The sequence below is a fragment of the Mirounga leonina genome, unplaced genomic scaffold (assembly GCF_011800145.1).
Source record: "Mirounga leonina isolate KUSES-001 unplaced genomic scaffold, KU_Mleo_1.0 Mir_180, whole genome shotgun sequence".
NCBI classification, from domain to species: Eukaryota; Metazoa; Chordata; class Mammalia; order Carnivora; family Phocidae; genus Mirounga; species Mirounga leonina.
Window position 1 is genome coordinate 18,752,625 of NW_023270469.1, and position 21,429 is coordinate 18,774,053.

The following is a 21,429-nucleotide window of genomic DNA, read 5'->3' on the forward strand; positions in this document are numbered from 1 at the left end:
GAGGGACCCAGGATCAAACTTCCCTCCCGGATTGTCTCTGGCAGGCTTCCAGGTGGGGTCCATCCCTCTCCCTGCAGCTTGATCCATAGGTACATGCAGGAGAGCACGAGCAAGGACGGGAGAGAGACAGAGACAGGGACAGAGAGACAGAGAGAAAGACACTGAAACGGGGAACCAAGCACAGTAAGATATCACTACACACCCACTACAATTAATCAACGGTAGAAGACTAAGACCAAGTGTTGACAAGGCTATGGAGCAATCAGAACCCTCATAGGTGGCTGGTGGGGCACAAACATGGTACAGTCACTTTGGAAGACAGGTTGGCATTTTCTTTAAAAGTTAAACATGCACTTGCCATATAACCCAGCAATTCCACTCTCAGCTATTTCCCCCAAAGAAGTGAAAACACTGGGTGAGTGGGTGGCTCAGTCGGTTAAGCATCTGCCTTAGGCTCAGGTCATGATCCTGGGGTCCTGGGGTCCTGGGGTCGAACCCCCGCATCGCATTGCATCTCAGGCTCCTTGCTCAGTGGGGATCCTGCTTCTCCGTCTCCCCCTGCCCCTCCCCCCTGCTCGTGTGTGCTCTCTCTCTCAAAGAAATAAAATCTTTTTAAAAAAAGAAATGAAAACATATGTCCACACAAAGACCTTTCTCAAAATGTTCACAGCAACTTTAATAAAGCCAAAAAATAGAAATCACTCAAATGTCCATTAATTGGTGAATGGAAAAAAATGTAGCATACCATATATGACATACTACTTTGCAACAAAAGGAAACCACTGGTTGAATCTCAGAAACATTATGGTAAATGACAGAAACCAGTAATAAATGATTCCATTTCTATGACATTCTAGAAAAGGCAATCTATAGCAATAGAAAGCAGTTTGGTGGCTGTGTGGGACCAGGGTCGGGGCAGTGATTGACTGCAAAGGGGCACGAAGGAACTCTTTGGAGTTTAGAAACATTCTAAAACTTGAGGGATGCCTGGATGACTCAGTCAGTTGAGCGTCTGCCTTCGGCTCAGGTCATGGTCCCAGGGTCCTGGGATGGAGTCCTGCATCGGGCTCCCTGTTTGGCAGGAAGCCTGCTTCTCCCTCTGCCTGCCGCTCCCCCGGCTTGTGCTCACTCTGACAAATAAATAATATCTTAAAAAAAGAGAAACATTCTAAAACTTGATGTGATGGTGGTTGTATGTCTCATATATTTAGCCAACTTTGTGAAACCGTACACCTAAAGGAATTTAATTGTATGTAAATTATTCCACAATAAAACTGTTTAAAAAATAAGATGACTAAAAAACTAATACTGGGAACCCACTTTTGGAAAGTATATTGTGCATCTGAAGGACTGAAAAACATACAGAGGCATGCATGCAGTGGGTGCTCAATAAATGCTTTCAGGATGCAGGAGAAGCATTATGCACCAGTGTCCCCTAAAAGGAAAGCCCCTCCCCTCTCCCTAGTTCAAGACGGCCCAGGCTTAAGGTTACTCTTGTCTGCCATCTGGTGGCCAGTCTCCATCCTTCAGACCCCACTTCCGGAGGCTCTGTGGTTAGGCTTACAGGCAGTGGAGGGAAGGAAGGGGGCTTTCCTCCTGGAAAATCTAGTGCCTGGAGAGGGCAAGTTGGTCAGAGGCAGGGGCACAGCAGGACTCCTAGGTCTATGAGAAGAAGGAGGCTGTAGCCTCTTAGAGAAAAAGTGCTTTGATAGAGCAAACAGGCTGTGAACACAATTTGGTATCTCTGCACACTGAGATCAAATACTGTGTAAGAGAGGGTTTCCTTTGCGGGGGGGGGTTGGATAAGGTGAGGGAAGGAAAAGTTTAGGGGAGGCAATGGGGTAAGCAGGAAAACTGATCATGTGGATGCCCACGGTGAGTTGGGGGAAGGTCAGCAGAGGGTGGGGGAATGGTTGACAAGGAGTATTCCAAAAGGAAAGAGATCTCCTTGGATGGAGAGACATTTGGAACCAAGGAGAAAAGAGTCTCTTCTCCTGGACTTTCTGGTCTCCCAATCCTACTTCCAGGGAACATCTCACAGATAAACATCTGTATTGATGTGCAGCAATTGTGTAAAGTTTGCCCTCCCCCCCCCAGCTGTGTCACAGAACCACTGAAAATAAAGGCAGACTTCAGGAGGTGGGTGGCTGAGGGACCCATCTGGCTCTCCTGGCCACTGAACAGCTCGCCCAGGCTCCAGGGGCCCATGGACAAGCTCAGTCTTCTTACAAAAAATGGAGTCGGCCACCTTGTGTGACACAGGTAAGTGACTGGGTGGGTGTTTAAATGTAAGTGGTAGATGACATTTCGTCTAGGAGACAATGGGTGGGGACGGGGACTTCTACATCCTCAGTAGTTGGTGGCCTCGATGGCCAAGATCTCGGAGCTCCTGGGTTCCTGGCATCCAGATTTTCTACTGGCTCTGTACAAATATGGGAGCACGTGGGGCTTGCTGAGAGCCAGGTGTGGGTAACACTTCCCAAAGCACCCTCCTTCAAAGGGAGAGGGGAGGAAGAGGGGACGGGGCCTGAGGCTCGGTGCGGTGTGAATTTCCATTGGGGTTTGCCAATGGGGGGATTCACTGAGTGCGTCTAACATGAGAGGACCTATGGGGGCTTGGCAACTAACAAGATGCGGTAGGTTCTTAGTAAATGCTGGCTGGCTGGCTGGCTGGCTGGCTGGCTGGCTGGCTGGCAGAACGAATGAATGGCTAAGGGAAGGAAGGAAAAGCCCCTGGCTCCTCAGTGCATGTGTGTGGGTATATCCGGCAGACCCCCACCTGCACTCGAGCCCCCCCTCCCCGGCCCTTCAGCCCCAGACACAGGAAGCTACAGCTCTGTGTGCTTCCCCTCCGCCTCCATTAGCTCCCGTGTCTTCTGGGGTAGGGTCTTCGTCCAGAACTGAAGCCTCTGGGCCTTCAGGGCCCGGCCCACTGCAGGCTGCGTGTTCAGCTGCAGGTACTGCTCTTCCTGGTCGAACACGGGCCAGTGGGGCAGACCCTCGCCGTTGGGGTCCCTGTAGACATGCCCACCCAGCAGGGCAGGGGGAGAGTCACTCGGAGCCCTGCTGAGCCCAGACCTGGCACCCCAACTGGGGTCAGGCGAGGTGCCAAACAGGCCAGGTGGCCTTGGGGAATGACAGGGGGATGCTTCTAGATTTAGGAAAGAAACTACCTCCCACTAGAGTGTCACCAGGAGGCAGGGCAACCTGGACTGCTTCTTCCCTTCCCGTCAGAGGGAGGCTCTGTGGGTAACATAGCACTGTCCCCCTCTTCCAGGTCACCTGGAGATGGACGGAGCACCCAGCACCCACAAGGCCCCTCCCTGTCTGTGTGGGACCTGGAGCTGGGGAAGGAGCCACCATGCAATTAAGGATACATGTACGCTAATGAGGTCACAACAGAAAAGGGGGGCCCGTGAATGGGTTCAAGCCCCCCCCAGCCCTGGAGGTTGGGGTGGGGTGTGACATCTCACCCATTTCGAGCAAAGTTAGCCCAGTATTTCATCATCTTCCTGCTCAACAGCTTTTCTTCCTCCGTGACTTCAACTACAGAGAGCAAGAGGAAAAGGGTCCAGGGGAAGGCCAACCCCAGTTCAGCACACAGGTCAGCCCCCACCACACTCGCCAGCCCACGTGCAACTTTTCCTTGGGCCCTCTTCTGCCCTCCCTGGCCTGGCTCTCTGCCCACTCCCCGTCCCAGGCCTGGGGCGCCAGGCCCTCTCCTCGCCCCAACAAGGCTCATTCCTAACCGAGAAGGCTCTCTCCTTCCTCCTGACACCAGAAAGTGATTTAAGAAACAAATATGCCTGCGAAACACCCTCCTCTGCACCCATGCCAGGCATCCACGGTTCGGGGGGGGGGGAGTGGGGGGAGCACAGGCCCCATTCTGAAGAGTCTTGGAGTCCAATTCTAGCTCAGCCTCTCTAACTGTAAGATCTTGGGCACCTGGTCCCATCCTCTCTCTGAGCCTTGGTTTGCTCATCTGTCACCCTCACGGAGGGACCCAGGCAAGGCCCCGTCCCCCATTCTGGGAACGAGGAGTCTCTGAGGGACCTCTCCCAGGAACACTCACCGTAGCCTCTCCAAGAGAGGGTTCCGAAGACAAAGAATACCTCATCACCATGGTCTGCCCTCACATGGGGCGGCCTGATGTCCTTGAGGAAGCTGGGCCGATGCTGGAACTCGTAGAAGTAGACCGGGGCGTGTAAGCCTAGGGGGTGGGGTGGACAGGCCATGACATGGTGGTCCCTTACCTGGGGCTCTCCTGCATCACCCGTGGTGACAAGATAGCTAGGTCCAAAGCTGGTTGGAATCTGAACAATGGGTGAGGGAGCCCCTGGCTGGAGTAAGAGGAGGGGGAAGGACCTGGGTTCAAATCATGACCTCGGAACTTCCTAGCTGTGTGGTTTTGGGCAAGTCACTGAAGGTCCTCATCTGTAAAATGGGGAAAATGTCCGTCTCTTAGACTAGCTTTGAGGATTTACTGAGATGAGGGACATCAAGTGCTTGGCACCTAAGGACCCAATATATAGACATGGGTTGGGACCTGGACACCAATAGACCTCACGAGGGACCTATAGCTCTGAGCTGCCCCCTCACTGCTCTGGCCTTATAGATTTACTCACGCTGAAAATTGGCTACTTGGAGTGTAGGGATCACGAAGATGCAGTCCCCCATCATCTCAGAGAACTGGACTCGGAGGGTCTGTGGGTCCCCACTGTCCCCCATGTACTCCTCCATCCACAGGTCAACAGACTCAGGAGGCAACATCTACCCCAGGGGGATCAGAAATAGTCAGGTTAGGCAGGCTGGCAGCAGCAGGGAGGCAGCAGGGTCAGGTTTGGGGAGATGGATTCTGGGGCGGTATAGGGAATGGGAGGAAGGGGCTGAGCTCTGGGGTGACCCCAGCCTTTGCTCATGGGAGATACTGCATGGACAAGATATCTTGGGGCTGGGTTTTCCCTTGCCTCTGGACAGGAGAAGAGTCCCCCTCCATTGGGGCAGGACCCCAGAAGCCTCACCAACGTTGTCGACACTTGCTGCAGGATAGCCTTCACCGTCTCTCTGTCCATTTCCTTCTGGGTGTCAGAGATTTTCATGGTCTGGGTAGTGGGAGAATCTCCAGTTGAGGGTAGGATGGGCCTAGAGCTCTGATGCCCTGAGCCCTGGCCCCACCACCCCCGGGGGCCCCCGGCACCTGGAGCTTGGGGCTGGGCCTCACCGAGGGGATGAGCCAGCTGTACTCATCGTTGTTGACACCAATGATGCTGGGGACAGGTTGAAAGTCAGCGGAGGCCAGAAGCTCCTGGGGGTGCCTGGGCAGGAAGGTCCCATCCACTACGCCAGGGGTGATCGTGAAGGGCTGAGAGGGCCCACGAAGTGAGGTCCCAGACATTTCCTGATGCGCTCTGAGTCCCATTCACCCGCTCCCAGCTCATCCAGGATGCTCACACCCCCTCCCCCAAGAGGTCCTGCCATTGGCTTAGCATGGCCTGGCCTCAACTTTCCACCCAGGGCTGTGAGGACACCAAGGTGTGGAGATGGAGTAACTTGCCCAGAGAATGTAAAGCACAGGCTCCCCACCCCTACTCGTCCCCTTCTTCCATACACACGTCCATTCAGCCCAACCTGGCTGATGGCCAGAATCTCCTCTTCAGTTTTACCCCGCAGGCAGCCCACAAGGGCCTCTGAGTCAACCTGGCCACAGGCAGACAGGTTGGCCACCATCTGTAAAGAGACCAGGCAGGGGCTGGCTCATCCTTCCAAACAGGGGAGAAGGATTTGCCCAACGTCCCAGCCGGGGGCAGGTGTACCCCAAATCTCAAGGTATTAGGTGTGGATTCGGAGGTCTCAGCCAGAGGGGCTGGCCCACCTGCCTGGACAGTCCTGCCCATGATGGGGCCCCTTGTTATCCCCACTTAACAGAGTAATGGAGGCTGAGAGGTAAGAGATGAGGCAGCAGTCTGGCTTCCCACAGTTCAGGGTACTCACCGTGGAGACTGCATTGGATGAGCTGACAATGAGGCCAGGCAACAGGGCCACACCGCTCTCCATGATGGCACGATGGAAGAGTCCTTGGGACATGGGGGACACGACATGGGAGGACACGCTTGTGCCACCCGCGGACTGGCCAAAAATGGTGACAAGGCCAGGGTCTCCTCCAAAATAGGCAATATTTTGCTGGACCCAGCGTAGCGCGGCCACTTGATCCAGGTAGCCCCAATTTCCAGGTGCATGCTTGTCTCCAGTGCTGAGAGGTGGCAAGGACAGGGATGATGGGGCTGTCCTGGCTTCATTCAGCCGGCATTGCCCTGCCTAGCCCCAGTCTCACCTGAAGAAGCCCAGCATACCCAGGCGGTACTGGATAGTGACTACCACCACATCCTCAAAGGCCGCCAGCACAGAGCCATCATACATGGAAGCCATGCCCATCACAAGACCACCACCGTGGATCCACACCAACACCTGGGGAAATTGAGGCACAGACACCATGTGGCTCCCACCGAGCCCAAACCCCACTGGGGCTGCTACCTGGACTCTCCACCACTTTTTTTTTTTAATTAAAGATTTTATTTATTTATTTGATAGAGAGAGACACAGCGAGAGAGCGAACACAAGCAGGGGGAGTGAGGGAGGGAGAAGAAGGCTTCCTGCCGAGCAGGGAGCCCGATGCGGGGCTCGATCCAGGACTCTGGGATCGTGACCTGAGCCAAAGGCAGACGGCCAACGACTGAGCCACTCAGGCGCCCGACTCTCCACCACTTTGGCTCTGTGTGCCTAACCACATAGATAGATAGGCAGGAGTGGGTGGTGTCTTCATGACCTGGGCTGAAGGTGACCCAATTTCTATCAGGAAAACTGGGCTTCTCATACTTTGGGTCCCACCCTATGTACCAAAGCCTGGCTCCATTTCTCCTGGAACTCTCTCTGAGGTGAAAAGAAAAGGGGTGTCATCGCACATGCACGGTAGTTAAAAGTTTCTCCATTCTCATTGGTCCAACAGATACAGCACCTGAGTGGGTCTCCTGGGCATGAGTGGGTTGGGTGAGTCTTGGGTCCGTCCCAGGGCCACAGCTTCTGACCTCCGGGAGCAGCCAGGGTTCTATGACCCCATGCCCGAGGGTCAGCCACTCATGCTGGGTAAGAACACTCTCTTGGCCCCAACAGTGAGAGGCTTCTTAATAGGGTCCACACTGCAGAGGGGCCCCGGCTGATCCTGGCCCTTCTAATCTTCTTGCAGAAGAAATGTGCTCCCACACCGCAGCCGGCAGGGCCTGGCACTCACCGGCAGACTGGAACCTTCCCGGGCGTAGGCAGGCGTGTAGACGCTGAGGTACAGGCAGTCCTCGGACATGGAGGTGACAGGCAGGGTCATACTCAGCAGTTTCAAAGCCATTGCATTCATGATAGTGATGTTCTGCAGACACCTAGCGGGGCCGTACCATGGTCAAAACCAGATCCTGGGCCCAGATTGGTTCCCCGCCACCTTCAGTCCCACTTCCCCCGAGACCTTGCTCACACACGGTCCTTCCCCAAAGCCCCTCCACACCAAGTCACAGGCCGCAGGCTCTGGGGAAGCTGGGAGGGAGCCCCGTCTTCCAGGGAGGCCTCAAGGTTATGAAGGTCTTGGATATCAACCCTCCTGAGGCTAGGAAATCTTGACTCTTGGGGGTCTCTGTGAGAGCCGTGAGTTGCAAGTGTTGACATTCAGCTCTGTATTCCTGTACCCAGACAGGCGTGGAACAGGGGAGTAGCCCACATCCGTGGGCTGCCCGAATGAATGGATATTAACTTCTCATGAGAAGGGCAGTGGGACAGCCCTCAGCTCCAGTCAGGCTCTCAGGCTCTCAGGGAACCTCATCTCTCCCACAGAGTTTCCAGTTGCAAGAACATATACATGCCCTTTGGCCCATGGCAGCTGGCCCTGTCACTGGCCCAGTAACTGCACACAGAGGGGGTCCTCCACTCCTCAGGGATCTATAGTACCTGCTGCTGGAGTCAAGGGCTATTACGGGGTTCATGGAGCCAACCCAAGCCTCCCCTGGGGGCAGAGAACACCTGACATGGCTAGAAGTGAGGCAGATGTGTATCTCTGCTTTAAGTGTCAAGCCCAGAGCCTGGGCAAGTTACTTTACCCTTCCAAGTGTCTGCATGCTTATGGGAAAAATGCATGTGGGGATCCACTAAACTCAGAGGGGAGACTGGCCGTGGGGGTTTAGACGAAATGACAACTGCAGCCTGGCCTAGAACTTGGAGTACCCTCCACCCTCCACTGGAGTTCCTTGGACTCCCTGCTTACATGGCTGGGTGGGAGGTCCCATCCTTTACTCCACTCCAAGGTTCAGGAGGCTCGGGGGGTGCAAATCGCAGGGGCCCTAGAGGCGGCTTGGCAAAGGGAATTCCCAGGAAGGTGTGGACTCCCACATCAGTATCTTTCACATGGACGAGGCTCCCCCGCACCTGCCCGGTGTGTGTGGTCCGGATGGGGCTGGCAGAGTCCTGGCCTGTGAGCAGAGAAATGGACATCAGGGTTGAGTCTATCCATCAGCTGCCCTCCCAGGCTATTGAAGTTGCCGGCTGCTTCCGGTCCCCAGCTGAAGGGACTCTGATCTACAAACACTTGCTTTACAAACTTCCTGCCTTTAACCCTGTGTGTCCACAGCACCCCAACCCACTCCCGCCCACTCCCCCAACTCTCTTCACTGGATCTGGCCCCAGCCTTTTCCACCACACTCAGCGAGGCTTCCTGGGACCCAGCACCATCGTTGAGCCCTGGGAGCTTCAAACAAATGGTCACATAAGCTTGAAGGGGTGAGAGTATCCTTTCTGCTGACTGTGTGGATCACATGAGGCAGTAGGAGAACTGTGGGAATAGGACATGCAAGGCTCCTGTCCCTAGGGATCTCATGCTCTAAGTGGCAAGAAATGACATAAAGAAAGCATCTTTCAAACCAAGAGTGATGATATGGTGAGGAGAGCTACGAAAATGAGGTACCACTGTAACTAGACGGTAAGAAGTACCGCCCGCCCTACTATGGGGATCGGCGGGGAGGAAGCGACTGAGGGTCGCCTAACACAATGAGCCCAGGTGAGATTCTTAACACACAAAGAATTTCTACAAATGAAAAAGAAGTGTGCCAGTTGTGCATATATGGTGAATAACTGTGAAATGGTGAGGGAATACGTTCAGAGTAAGGAATACCAAAAAATGGCTCATACGCCAAGGAAGAAATGTTCACTTCACTCCTGCTAAGAGAAAGGCTCGCTGAAATCTGACTGTGATGTTAACAACTTACTTTGTCACAAAAAGTCAGATGATGTATGTTTTCTGATGGAAGTCCATAGCCCCACATGAAATAGTCTTGCCCCGAAACATAACAAAGCAGAACCTGAAATTGAAATCTGATCCAGCCTCTAGAATACAAATAAATGAACACAAGCATACAGGCATACTGGGGGCAGGGAAACAGTTAAAAGACACCATACGGATGTAATCAGCAAAGCCCAAACTCTGGGATCCTCTCCAGAACAACTAAACTGGTTTCTTCGATATAAAAACAAAATTACAAGGAAAATAAAAGAGAGGCAGAGGAAGACCGAAGACTCAAAGAGATTCACATAAAAAAGGCTGATAATAACACACATTGGTAAGGATGTAGAAAAACTGGAACCTTCACACCTTGCTGGTGAGAAGGTAAAGTGGTGCAGGTGTTTTGGAAAGCAATCTGGCAGTTTTTCAAAAAGTTAAACATAGTTATCATACAACCCAGCAATTCTACTTCTAGGTATAAGCCCAAGAGAACTGAAAACATCTATCCACGCAAAAACCTGCACGTGAATGCTCATAGCAGGATTATTTATAATAGCCAAAAAGTGGAAACAATCCAAATGTCCATCAACTGATAAAATGTATCTCACCTGTACAATGGAACATCATTCAGCATACAGAGAAAAAAGTACTGAACATGTCGACATGGATGAACCTTAAAAACCTTATCTTCAATGAAAGAAGTCCGTCACAAAGGATCACATATGGGATGATTTCATTTATATGAAATGCCCAGAACTAGCATATCCATAGAGACATAAAGCAGATTGGTGGTTGCCTAGGGCTCAAGGTGGGGGAAAGGAGGAATTGATGTGCTGAACTTTTGAATATACTAAAAACCATTGAATTGTATACTTTAAACAGGTGAATGGTATGCTATGTGGATTATATTGCAAAGCTGTTATAAGCAACACATCTACCAATTTTCAAAGTATGGACCTTATTTGAATCCTGATTATTAAAAAAAAAAACCCTGTTAGTATCATCTATGAGATAATATGAAATAAGAACATTTGGCTAGATACTTGATTGCATTAAGAAATCATGATATTGTTATATGTATATATATATTCCTTTTCTCTTAATAGGACATAGAAATATCTACAGATGATATAATGTCTGGGATTTGCTTCAAATAATGGTGCAAGGGAGAGGTGGTAGTCTAGACACCAGGTTGCTCAGGTCTTGATAATCATTGAAGGTATGTCATGGATTCAGTGGGTGTGTTATAGTGTTCTACCACAGACCGGAAACCCTTTGGTGCTGTGTGGCTGCGGGCAGCGCCGACCCTCTCTACCCCTCAGGGTGCAGGGAGGTAAGCAGTCCGGCTCCCAGTTCCCCTGGTGTCATCTCCACCAGCTCCTGCCTGCCTGGAGCTTTCCTTCCACAGGTTCAGGTTCTGCTTCTGCAGAATTTGGCCTAACTGAGCCCGGTTCATAATAAAAAGTAACAAACAAAACCAAAAAACAGCCTCAGGGATCTATACTACCTACAGATCAGAGACAACAGGGCATGAGGGACCTTGAGGTGGACCCAGAAACTGAGTCCTGAAAGCAAGGAAGAGCTCTCAGGATGGGCAGTCCCACCTCCCTACCTTTGCTCATACGGTTCCCTTCACCCTGAACAAAGGTCGTTCCCATTTCTACATCTGGGGGAATCCTGATCGTGCACCTCCTCACGGAAGCTCTCCCGGGTTCCCCAATCACAGCTTATTGCTCCTGTTCTCCAGCCCTGAACACCCTTATCAGGCCTGTGACCATGAGGACAGTGAACACAGTGACTCCAGTTTTGAGGAGAGGGTTGTTGGTATTGTGGAGGGGCTGCAGAAGCCTCGCCGCCCCTTCTGAGGAAGCCCAAGGAGGTCTGGGCAGAGGGGAAGTGGCCATGCAGTGCCTGCCTGTTACTGGTTTTTGCCTGTTCAGTCCCACTCCCCTGCCAGACCCACCTTTCCCTTCCCAGCTCGCCTGCCTATTCCCTGCTCAGATCACCTACTGGATCAACACTGATGCACATGAGCCTGATGCCAGAGCGTGTGGATAAGGCCGGGGTCAGCAGCCACTCACAGGTTCCACCGAGGGCAACTAAGCAATGTCTTCCCAAGTCAAAGGCCCACCCCTCCCCCCAGTAACATGCTGTCTACACAGGTGGGACATCTGTCCATGTAATTCACTATGGCCACTGGCCTCCAATGCCTGAAAATTGTTATGGCAAAGGACACAACCTGTTGAAATGTCCCTGATCAGAGGCCAGTTACATCAAGGATGCTTCCTCTTTGAAGAGAAACCCTTGCAGGAAACGGTATGAGGAAGCTCTAGCATGTACAGCTGTGGGGAGGTCACCCCCTGTGTCAGGAAGTGAAAAAGCTGTGTGCCAGAAAAGGAGGGAGTTTGTGATCATTTAGGTGAAAACCAAGGATGTGTGCATCCTGTGTGCATCCTCAGGAGTAAATTCCTGAGCAGTGTGTAGAAGGCCCTGGGGATCCTAATGGTCCCTGTGAAGGAGCCAGGATGGGATGGAACAGGAGAGGGTCAGACATTATCACCTGTGCCCTCTTACGGCTTGTCCATTTTTTCTTTTTGAATGTAGGTCCAATCTGAAACATTAACATTTTTTAAAGGGAGGTATCAGCAAGGCCTAGCAAACTGTCCTGCTGGAGGCTCTCAGTGACCTCTGAGAGCCTGGTGAGCAGCTGGGAAGGGCGGAAGCCTCTTGGGGTGGGCCATGTGAAACGGATTAATGTTGATGCCTCCAGGGCAGATCGGACTGGGAAAGGGGAGGATAGCTGGGTCTCACAGGTAGGGCCATTTGGGGTGAGAGGATCACACAGTTAAGAGGGGGCAAAGGAGCTGCGGAGGCCCCATGCATGGTTCCAGAATAGCCTACGCTACTGGTAACAGCCAGGAGAAATGGAAGTTGGCCCGAAGTGCAATCACCTTTGCTCTGGAGAACAAAAGGTGACCTCACCCCAGATGGATGCATGAGGTGAATAGAAGGATATGACAATCTCTCCAACAGACAGGCTTTAGGATGCAGGGGTGTGGGCTTGCGCAGATTCCTCAAGAGCCAGTAATCTTGACTTGGGCCCCTTTGGAGGGGCACTTGGCAGGTGCTGGGACGCCCCTCTGGCCAAGGGCGCAACACTCAGAGCCAAACCGTGGCAGGAAGTTAATTATTATTTTTCGCAGGCAGCGCTAGCTCTACCACAAACACTAAGAAGGAAACGTCCTGAATCATGACCCCACTCCCGCCTGCCTCGCCAGGTGCCCCTCAGAGCTCCTGGCCTCGCTTGCCCCTCCGTACTGTGTGACCTCGGTCAGCCACGACTCTCTCTGCACCTCAGGGGGCCCAGCCAGGGGTTTCGAAGCATTGGGTCTGGTGCAAGTTTCCCCATACTGTGGTTCTCCACCCTAATCCACCTCCCTGGGGCCTTCCCTCCTGCAGTCTCAGGTCCTGTCTCTGCAGAATCTGGCAAATCCCATCCCAGTCCTTGCCGCCCCTCGAAAGAGCCTCACCCTGGCCCAGGACGAGGAAAAGCAGGAGCCCACAGACCACGCCGTTCAGCCGCACGCGAAGTCGGTCCAGCAGCATGGTCTATTCGCAGCACACTGCTGTTTTCACCCAAAGACTGCCCTGGTGCCCATCCAGCGGCGGTTCAGAGAATGTCTCAACCAGGTCTGGAGTTTGGACTGGTCTAGGAGTAGGCGGGGCTAGCTGGGCAGGGAAAGCGCGGGGGAGGCGCGGGGGGCGGACTGAACAGCAAAAACCAGTGACAGGCGGGCACTGCATGGCCACTTCCCCTCTGCCCAGACCCCCTTGGGCTTCCTCAGAAGGGCCGGCGAGGCTTCTGCAGCCCCTCCACAATACCAACAACCCTCTCCTCAAAACTGGAGTCACTGTGTTCACTGTCCTCATGGTCACAGGCCTGATAAGGGTGTTCGGGGCTAGAGAGAGGGAGCAATAAGCTGTGATTGTGGAACCCGGGAGAGCTTCCGTGAGGAGGTGCACGATCAGGATTCCCCCAGGTGTAGAAATGGGAACAACCTTTGTTCAGGGTGAAGGGAACCATATGAGCAAGGGCAGGGAGGTGGGACTGCCCATCCTGAGAGCTCTTCCTTGCTTTCAGGACTCAGTGTCTGGGTCCACCTCAAGGTCCCTCGTGCCTTATTTTCCTTAATCTGAGGGTCTCCGCGGGCCTCCTCCCTATTCAGCCACAGCCTGCCTTTTGAAATGCACCCATGACTGTGGCATTATCTTTTTTTTTAAGGTTTTTATTTATTTATTTATTTATTTGAGAGAGAGCACATGAGAGGGGGGAGGGTCAGAGGGAGAAGCACACTCCCTGCTGAGCAGGGAGCCCGATGTGGGACTCGATCCAGGGACTCCAGAATCATGACCTGAGCCGAAGGCAGTCGCTTAGCCAACTGAGCCACCCAGGCGCCCGTCTGTGGCATTATCTTAAGGACAACGGCAACCCAATCCTATGGCTTCCCCTCTCCCCACCTCCCGCAAAGATCGGTCATTTATCTATTTGACAAACATTTAAGGAGCGCTTGCGGGTCCGTGTGCTAGGGACTCGGCAGGGCACTCTGGGGCCCAGGTGGAAAGGGCGAGGCAGGTGCGTCACCGGGTGGCTCCGAAAAGCAGTAAACGGTGCCAGGACAGAGGACGCTTGGTACGCGGGGACCTGCCCAGCCTGAGGGCCGACTTCCTGGAGGAAGTGGTGCCCGAAGATACGCCTGGCCGGTCTTTAGTGTCCCCAAGAGCCAGCCGTGGCCTCCGCCGTCCAGCACCTAACTCACGGGCTCCAACGGCCCCGTGCCGCTCGAGTGCCCTCTCTGTGTATTCGCCGGGGTGGTCTGCATTTCTCCGGGTTAACGTACAGACGGCACCGAGGCCACCGCTCCCCCTCAAAACCCAGGTCGAGTAGGGCGGTGCAGCATGTCCCACAAGCGACCCCGTCGCCACGCCCCGCCCCGCCCCCTGCCCGTTCCCCGGAAGTGCTCCTGCGGGAGCGGAAGTGCGCGCCTACAGCGGCCGGCGCGGTTTCGGGATGGTGGGCGGCGGCGGCGCTGTGGGGAGCGGCCTCCTGGAGAACGCTAACCCCCTCATCTACGAGCGCTCTGGGGAGCGACCGGTGACTGCGGGCGAGGAGGACGAGCAGGTTCCAGACAGCATCGACGCGCGCGAGATCTTCGATATCCACCGCTGCCGCACGCGGGCGGGTTCGCGGGGGCCTGGGAGGGGGCTGAAGTGATGATGTCCAGTAGTTAGTGGCGCTGTATCAGGGCCGGGCATTCCCGGCGGAGGGTTCTGAGTGGGCTAAGGCAGAGTCCCTTTTCCTTCACTTGCCACATCTGATTCGCTCCATTAATGACCCGGAGCATCCACTGACACTGGAAGAATTGAACGTAGTAGAGCAAGTCCGGGTTCAGGTGAGTCACTGCCAGCGTCCGTGGGGGGCAGATGGTTCGGAAGAGTCAGAAAAGTTCATCTGCACCAGGAGACTGGCGTTCTGTCAGCTCACGGAGTCGTCAGGGGATCCTCGGAAGGGGGGGATTGCTGTGCCCATTTCGTGGGTGAGGAAACAGGCCCCTAGAGGTTAGACGATTTGGCTGAAGCAACATACTAAGAGGAAGGGAGTGCCTTCTTCTGAGATCTCATTCTTCAACTAGGTGAGCGATCCTGAGAGCACGGTGGCCGTGGCCTTCACACCCACCATTCCACACTGCAGCATGGCCACCCTTATTGGCCTATCCATCAAAGTCAAGCTTCTTCGATCCCTTCCCCAGCGTTTTAAGGTAAATTGGAACTGAGCCCCAGGGGTAGGACAGGGGTGAGCTTCTGCTTCTGAGGAAGACATGGAGAGCATGAATGTGGACATCTGAGTGAGGCCTGCAAGGATCCCACATAGTGGTGATGAAACTGGGCGGAGCCTTTCCAATTGAATGGGACAACAAATATAAAGGCCTGTGCTGGAAAGTGCAGAAAAGTAGTGAGTGTGGCAGGAAGGGGAGTAGGAAGCTGTAGATAGATTTGGAGCATGGATGGGGCAGAGGCAGGCCTTTAAGTCAACAGTAGCAGTCAGTTCTTTGGGTAGAGATGGAGTGGCTGTGGGTGGGTTTGGGGCATAATGGGAGGTCCAGAGTCCACAGTCATGATTAGGAGGATCAGTGGAAGGTGATGAGTGGGGGGAAGGGGACGAGGGGGTAGATAGGTGATAAGTCCTCACACCCCACCTATCTCCCTCCCAGATGGATGTGCACATTACACCGGGGACCCATGCCTCGGAGCATGCAGGTAAGCGTGGGCTGATGTTGAGGCATTGGCCCTGAGGCTTCCCCCTTGCCATGGTGGTTTGTAGGGCAAGATGGAAGGAGGAGGGCTGGGTGGGTGAGTCCTCAGTGGAGGTGGCAGCCTAGAGTGAAGCTGGCTTAAGTGTCCTATGCTTACCATGTTCTTCCAATCCTGCCCTCTCCCTCTAAGTACACAGGACCAGGGTGTGTCAGACTTAATAGTACAAGGGGCAGCAGGTGGTTTGGGTAGCTTGGTCGAGGCTTGGGGTCCTGGGAAGGAGGTGACAGGAGGTTGGTGCAAGTGTGTATGTATATATACAAGGGTTAGAAGTGGGGCTGGTTGGCAGGCTGGCCGGAGCCTGGCTTTGATCCTTCTCCATTACTTTCCCATCCAGTGAACAAGCAGCTTGCAGATAAGGAACGGGTAGCAGCCGCCCTAGAGAATACCCACCTGCTGGAGGTTGTGAACCAGTGCCTGTCAGCCCGCTCCTGAGCCTGGCTTCTTGCCCCCAGTCACACCCAGGGCTCATGGCCTTGTTTTCTTGAATCACTGACAATGAGAAACTAACATTTTGCATTTTGTAATAAACCCTTAATTTATATTCATTTCCCAGTGTGTCTCAGAATCTTTCATCTTGGGTCATCCCGGGGTTTGGGAGGAGATGGTAATCGTGAGTACAAGTTCCTATACAGGCTGGGATGATGAGATGCAGTGCATTTTTAAAATTTCTTCCAATGGTTTCATCAGGAAAAGTTGCAAGTATACAAAAAAATTGAGAGTAGTGAACACACCTGTATATCCACCATCTATATTCAACAGTTGTTAACATGTTGCAACATTGGTCTGATTTATGTGTGTATGTATAATATAAATGTATTTGAGAGTAAACTGTAGACACATGAGCCTTCACTTCCTAAGTACTTCATCCTGGTCTCCTAAGAGTAAACCTGTATAACCATAGTACTCTTACCTGGCCAAAAAATGAAAAATTCTCTAACATCATCTAATATCCAATCGTTTATAAATTTCCCCAAAATATCATTCATAGTTGTTGTTGTTTTTTTTTTCTTTCCTTTAAATCAGGCTTTGGGGCACCGGCGTGTCTTAGTTAAGCATTCGACTCTTGGGGCGCCTGGGTGGCTCAGTCGTTAAGCGCCTGCCTTCGGCTCAGGTCGTGATCCCAGGGTCCTGGGCTCGAGCCCCGCATCGGGCTCCCTGCTCCACGGGAAGCCTGCTTCTCCCTCTCCCGCTCCCCCTGCTTGTGTTCCCTCTCTCGCTGTGTCTCTGTCAAATAAATAAAACCTAAAAAAAAAAAAAAGCATTTGACTCGATCTCAGCTCAGGTCTTGCTCTCAGGGTCTCAAGCTTGAGCCCTGCGTTGGGCTCCATGGCCGGTGTGGAGCCTACTTAAAAAAAAAAAAAAAAAAAATCAGGCTCCAGTGATACTTTATGTATTGTATTGGTATCTCTCTTTAGCCTCTTCTAGAACTGTCACCCCACTCCTCATCTTTTGATCTTTTTTGACATTGACTTTTTTGAAATTCAACTCAGATGAGTTGTCCTGAAGTCCTGCAATCCGTGCTTCTTTGTCTGCTACGCTTCCTATAAACTAGAAGTTGATTGAGTTCAGGTTTGAGTTTATTAATGAGAACCTGGCCCAAGAATTCCGTATGTATCCTTTAGCATCCACCAGTAGCTGTGCGATGCCTGCTTGTCTCACTCTTGGTGATGCCTGGTCTGGTCCCCTGGTCAGGGCAGTGACAGCCAATTTCTCTGTTCAAAGGACCCTGAAGCGCCCTCTTCACCAGCATCCCCAAAGATGTGTGTCACTTCAGGTGCTGAGGTCTGGGCCCTCTGCCTCCCCCAACCCTGTGCCCAGAGCACAGTCGGTCACCAGCATGGACCATGGGGTTTGGATCTGGGATCAGCCAGTTAGAAACTATAATGCCATGATTCCCGGCCTCAGTTTCTTTCTCTGAGGATAAATAGGAATATTAAGAAGCCTTGCCCTAGCCACTTCTTCCCTGCGAAGGCTCAGGTGTGATTGTGGGCAGAGACTTCCAGAGGCTCTTTGCAGATCTGTTGAGGGTTGCTGACAACATTGAGCCTGTCCTGAGAGTGGGCACTAGCTGAAGGTCAATCCTCCACCCAGCCCTGCGTTGCAGTTGCTACCCTTTATTATCCCTATTTCACAGATGAGGAAATGGGCTTCTGAAATAAATAACTCACTCCCCAAGACCTCCAGCCAGGGAGTAAAGAGGAACCTGAGCAGTTTGGCACGTACTCCTCAGCTGGCAGGGGGCGCTGTTGCCTGGATGGAAGGGCCTACGCCCCCACTGTCCCCCTACAGCCGCCAGCCCCCAATTCCAGGAAGGAGGGGCTTTGCCACCTAGTGACCAAGATCTGGCTGCCCACGCTTAGAGAGATGAAGTCATCAGCCCACATTCCCCAGTTTCTTCATGTGTAATGTGGGCATAGCTGTGACGATCACTTGGGACTGCTCTGTGGAGATTTAAAATGGATCTGCACCCATTTCAGGTGATCTTCCAGGCACTGTACCCCCTCTCCAACCTTTCCAGAAAGGCAAGGTGACCAACCAGAGCCCCTTGGGCCCAAGGAGCATTCCCAACCACCTGTATCCAGCTGTGGGCTTCACCATGTATGTACATCTGCCCTGCCAACCCCAATCTGTCTAAGGTGTCTGTGGTGTCTGTGTTCAGCTGGGGGTGGGAGGTCATGGGGGAGGTAGGTGTCACTGAGTCATTCAGCTAGCCCTCCTGGCAGCCAGGCCATGGTGGGCAAGGGACATCAAGCTGCTCCTGTCACAGCTGGCATATCAGATAGTCCCCTTGTCAGTCTTGACTCATCTGTGCGTGGCCTCTGGCTGCCTGCAGGACACCATCTGTGAATCCTGGGCTGGTGCCCAGGGAACTTTCTGGAACTCCAGCTGTTTGTACATGGGTATGAGATCGGGGTGAGGTTTGAGGTCTCTGAAGCCCTCTGTCAGGTGTGTCTGGCTCTGCTATTTCTGGCCTGTGACTTCTCAGGCTTTGGTTACCATGTCTACAAAACTGGAACAACAAATCATAGCTGGAGAGATTGGCCCAGGGATTAGATTACATGTATGAACATGCCCAGCTATGTCAGTTTGTGCTTATTATCATGCCCACAGCACAAGGGCCTGACACACAGTAGGTACTAAGTACAGGTCAGTGAGATGAATGAATGAATTGAGCCTTATTTATTTATTTTTATTTTTTACTTTGTTTGTTAAGTAGGCTCCACGCCCAGTGTGGGGCTCAAACTCAAGACTCCAAGATCAAGAGTCGCATGCTTTACTGACTGAGCCAGCCAGGTGCCCTTGAATGAAATGAGCCTTAGAACAAAGGAACTGGGGCATAGGGGCTGTTGTGTGAGGAGAGCTGGGAATACTGAAACCCAGCCAAGTTCCCTTTGCAACCTTTTGCTACTGGAGGGAGAGGGAAAGGTGTGGGGTCCCACAGAGGGAAGGTGGGTATGGAGGGGAGGGGAAGGGTATCTGCAATGCCCCTCTCCTGGGCAGACCACTGTTTTGGAGAGAATGGAACAGAAGCAGGAAAGAAGAAGCAGGAGGGGGCCACAGATTCACTCAACCTGTCCCGTCCAAACAGGGATGGTAAAAGTGTTCTTACTGAGATATGACTATATGCCAGGGCTGTGCCAACCATTTACCTCTGCATTTCATGTTTTATAACAACTCCCATGCAGACATTATCCCTGTTCTACACAGGAGGAAACTGAGGCTTACCCAAGATAAATGGGCAGAGGTGAAACAGCTAGCAAGCGGCAGAGCTGGGATTTGAAGGCTGGGCTGTCCTAGGTTGTTCCAGACTCAGTTTGCTCCTTCTGGGTAACCAAGCTCAGCCCAAGAGCTGGGAGGACCAGTAGTGGGAGTGGGGATGTCTCAAGGTCATGTCCTGGTCTTGGCTCCTGGGGCCCCTGACCATACCCCACTTGTGGTGAGTGCATCTGGCCTGTTGGGGAATGCCTGGGGCCTGACTGGCCCAATGTGGATGCAGTTTACTTGGCAATGAAGAAACATTGCTGAAGTCAAGAGTTCAGATTACTGGAGGGGAAACCCAGCCCTAATTTTTTGCATGGCTCCTGCTGGGAAGGGTCACAGCTACACCACATACCTACCTTCTGCTGGACATTCGGGGTTTATTTTCAGGGGTAAGATCATATCTGAGGTGGGTAGGAGGGCTCACAAACAGCCCAGGCCAGGATTCCTGATGGGAAGTGGTTTGCTGGCTCTTGAGACGCGTGTCCTGGCAGGAGGCTCCACCCACAACTCCCTCTTGGCCACTGGATCTCATCCAGTAAGCTGGAGCCAGTCTGGGGTTGCCCAGGCCCCCAAGACCCCGGGGCCATGGGAAGGACACAAGCGGCCAGGACACCCCTCAGTCTAGCTGCTGCCTACTTTGAGGACCTCAAGACCAGAGGGTCCTGCATGAACCCCCTCATACTTACCTAGCCAGGCCCTCCTCACTCCAAGGCCCTCTCAGCTGTTGCCAAGGAAACTGATAGAGCGCCAGAAAACCCCACCCAGGTCTCCATGGCAACCTACAACAGCCCACCAGGATCTCCATCGGTGATGTCACCTGCGCCCTGAATGGGCGCCCCCACCCTCGCCACACTCATCACAATCAAACGTCAGAGTCTGATAGCAGATCCCTGTCACAAAGTACCTCATAGCCTGCCTGCCCCCAATCCTCACACATCTTAGACATGAACGAAGGAGGGAACAGGTCATTTTATAGCTGGGCACCCTGAGGCTGGGAGAGGAGGCAAGACCCAGGAGCCTGGAGGCAGAGACAGGTCTAGAAACCAAGCTCCCCCATTTTATCTCCTCCCCTCTTGCCTTGGCATCCACCCTAGTTCTAAGGAGTGGGTGAGCTCTGGGCAGCGGGGGCACCAAATGGTGGCTCATCCCATCCACCAGCCCCAGCCCTGACCCAAACTGGGGCCCCTCCTATGCCCCTCCTAGATGGGAGTCTGAACTTCCAGGCACTGCATATGCCCTGAACTACAGGCCCATCTGGGGCGAAAGGGAAGGAGAGAGACGTTGAAGACTCTTAGAGCAGCTGGATCCGGCCCTGACTCTGGTCCAGTCCCACCCCTAGCCACTCTTGCTGCCATCTGACACCTGTCTGCCAAGATTTCCCCAGCTTTGAGCAACCTCCAGCCTAGGAGCAGAATGATCGGGAGCGGAAAGGCCAGGAGCAGAAGGGCCAGGGAGGGCCAGGAAGGGCCAGGACCAGGTATTTTTAGCAGAGTTGCTGGCAGCTGTCTGGAGGGTGCTGGGAGGTGAGGCGGTGCTGAGTTCATCCTTTCCCTTCTCTGGGCCTATATTCCCTCCCCCAAAACCAAGCATGCACCCCTACCTGCAATACACTGCCAGAACACCTCCCTTCCTTCACCCCCTCCCCCAGAAAGCTCTCCACGTGTCCCCAGAGGCTCCCATGGTGACACTAACCCTCACCCTGAAGGACAGCCTCATCAGGTAGAACCTTCAACTCCCCAGGGCAGGGAGGGGAATAGGGAGGACTTGGCACCAAGGCCAGAAGCCCAGATTTAGGACCCTTCAGTTCTAGCTCATATATGGGCCTGTGGGGAGTGGGTGTCCTGAACAGAGAAGGGTGAAGTCTGTCCAGCCTGTATCCCTCGGCTTGCTTGGGCAACAGGCCAGGGCTGGGGGAGAGCAAAGGGAGAATTCACTGGTAAAGGGCCAGAAGTAATTCTTCCCCAGAGAGGAGCTGGCACAGTTGG

At 53.2% G+C, this 21,429-nt stretch overlaps 2 protein-coding genes across 2 annotated transcripts; one reads left to right on the plus strand and one right to left on the minus strand.

Annotated features, from left to right (window-relative positions):
• Positions 1 to 662: 662 nt before the first annotated feature.
• Positions 663 to 12,916, minus strand: CES2 (carboxylesterase 2). Its single transcript, XM_035025029.1, has 12 exons — positions 12,841 to 12,916; positions 8,300 to 8,504; positions 7,286 to 7,427; positions 6,332 to 6,465; positions 5,992 to 6,250; positions 5,629 to 5,727; positions 5,222 to 5,362; positions 5,022 to 5,102; positions 4,626 to 4,770; positions 4,073 to 4,210; positions 3,474 to 3,546; positions 663 to 3,015 (listed from the first exon to the last, which is right to left on the minus strand). Exons 1-12 carry the CDS (start codon positions 12,914 to 12,916, stop codon positions 2,829 to 2,831), a joined length of 1,680 nt encoding a protein of 559 aa, XP_034880920.1. The 3' UTR covers positions 663 to 2,828.
• A 1,399-nt stretch (positions 12,917 to 14,315) lies between these two features.
• On the plus strand, positions 14,316 to 16,227 carry CIAO2B (cytosolic iron-sulfur assembly component 2B). The gene is made up of 5 exons (XM_035025038.1): positions 14,316 to 14,523; positions 14,681 to 14,760; positions 15,001 to 15,126; positions 15,580 to 15,625; positions 16,017 to 16,227. Exons 1-5 carry the CDS (start codon positions 14,379 to 14,381, stop codon positions 16,112 to 16,114), a joined length of 495 nt encoding a protein of 164 aa, XP_034880929.1. The 5' UTR covers positions 14,316 to 14,378; the 3' UTR covers positions 16,115 to 16,227.
• The last annotated feature ends 5,202 nt before the right edge of the window (positions 16,228 to 21,429 follow it).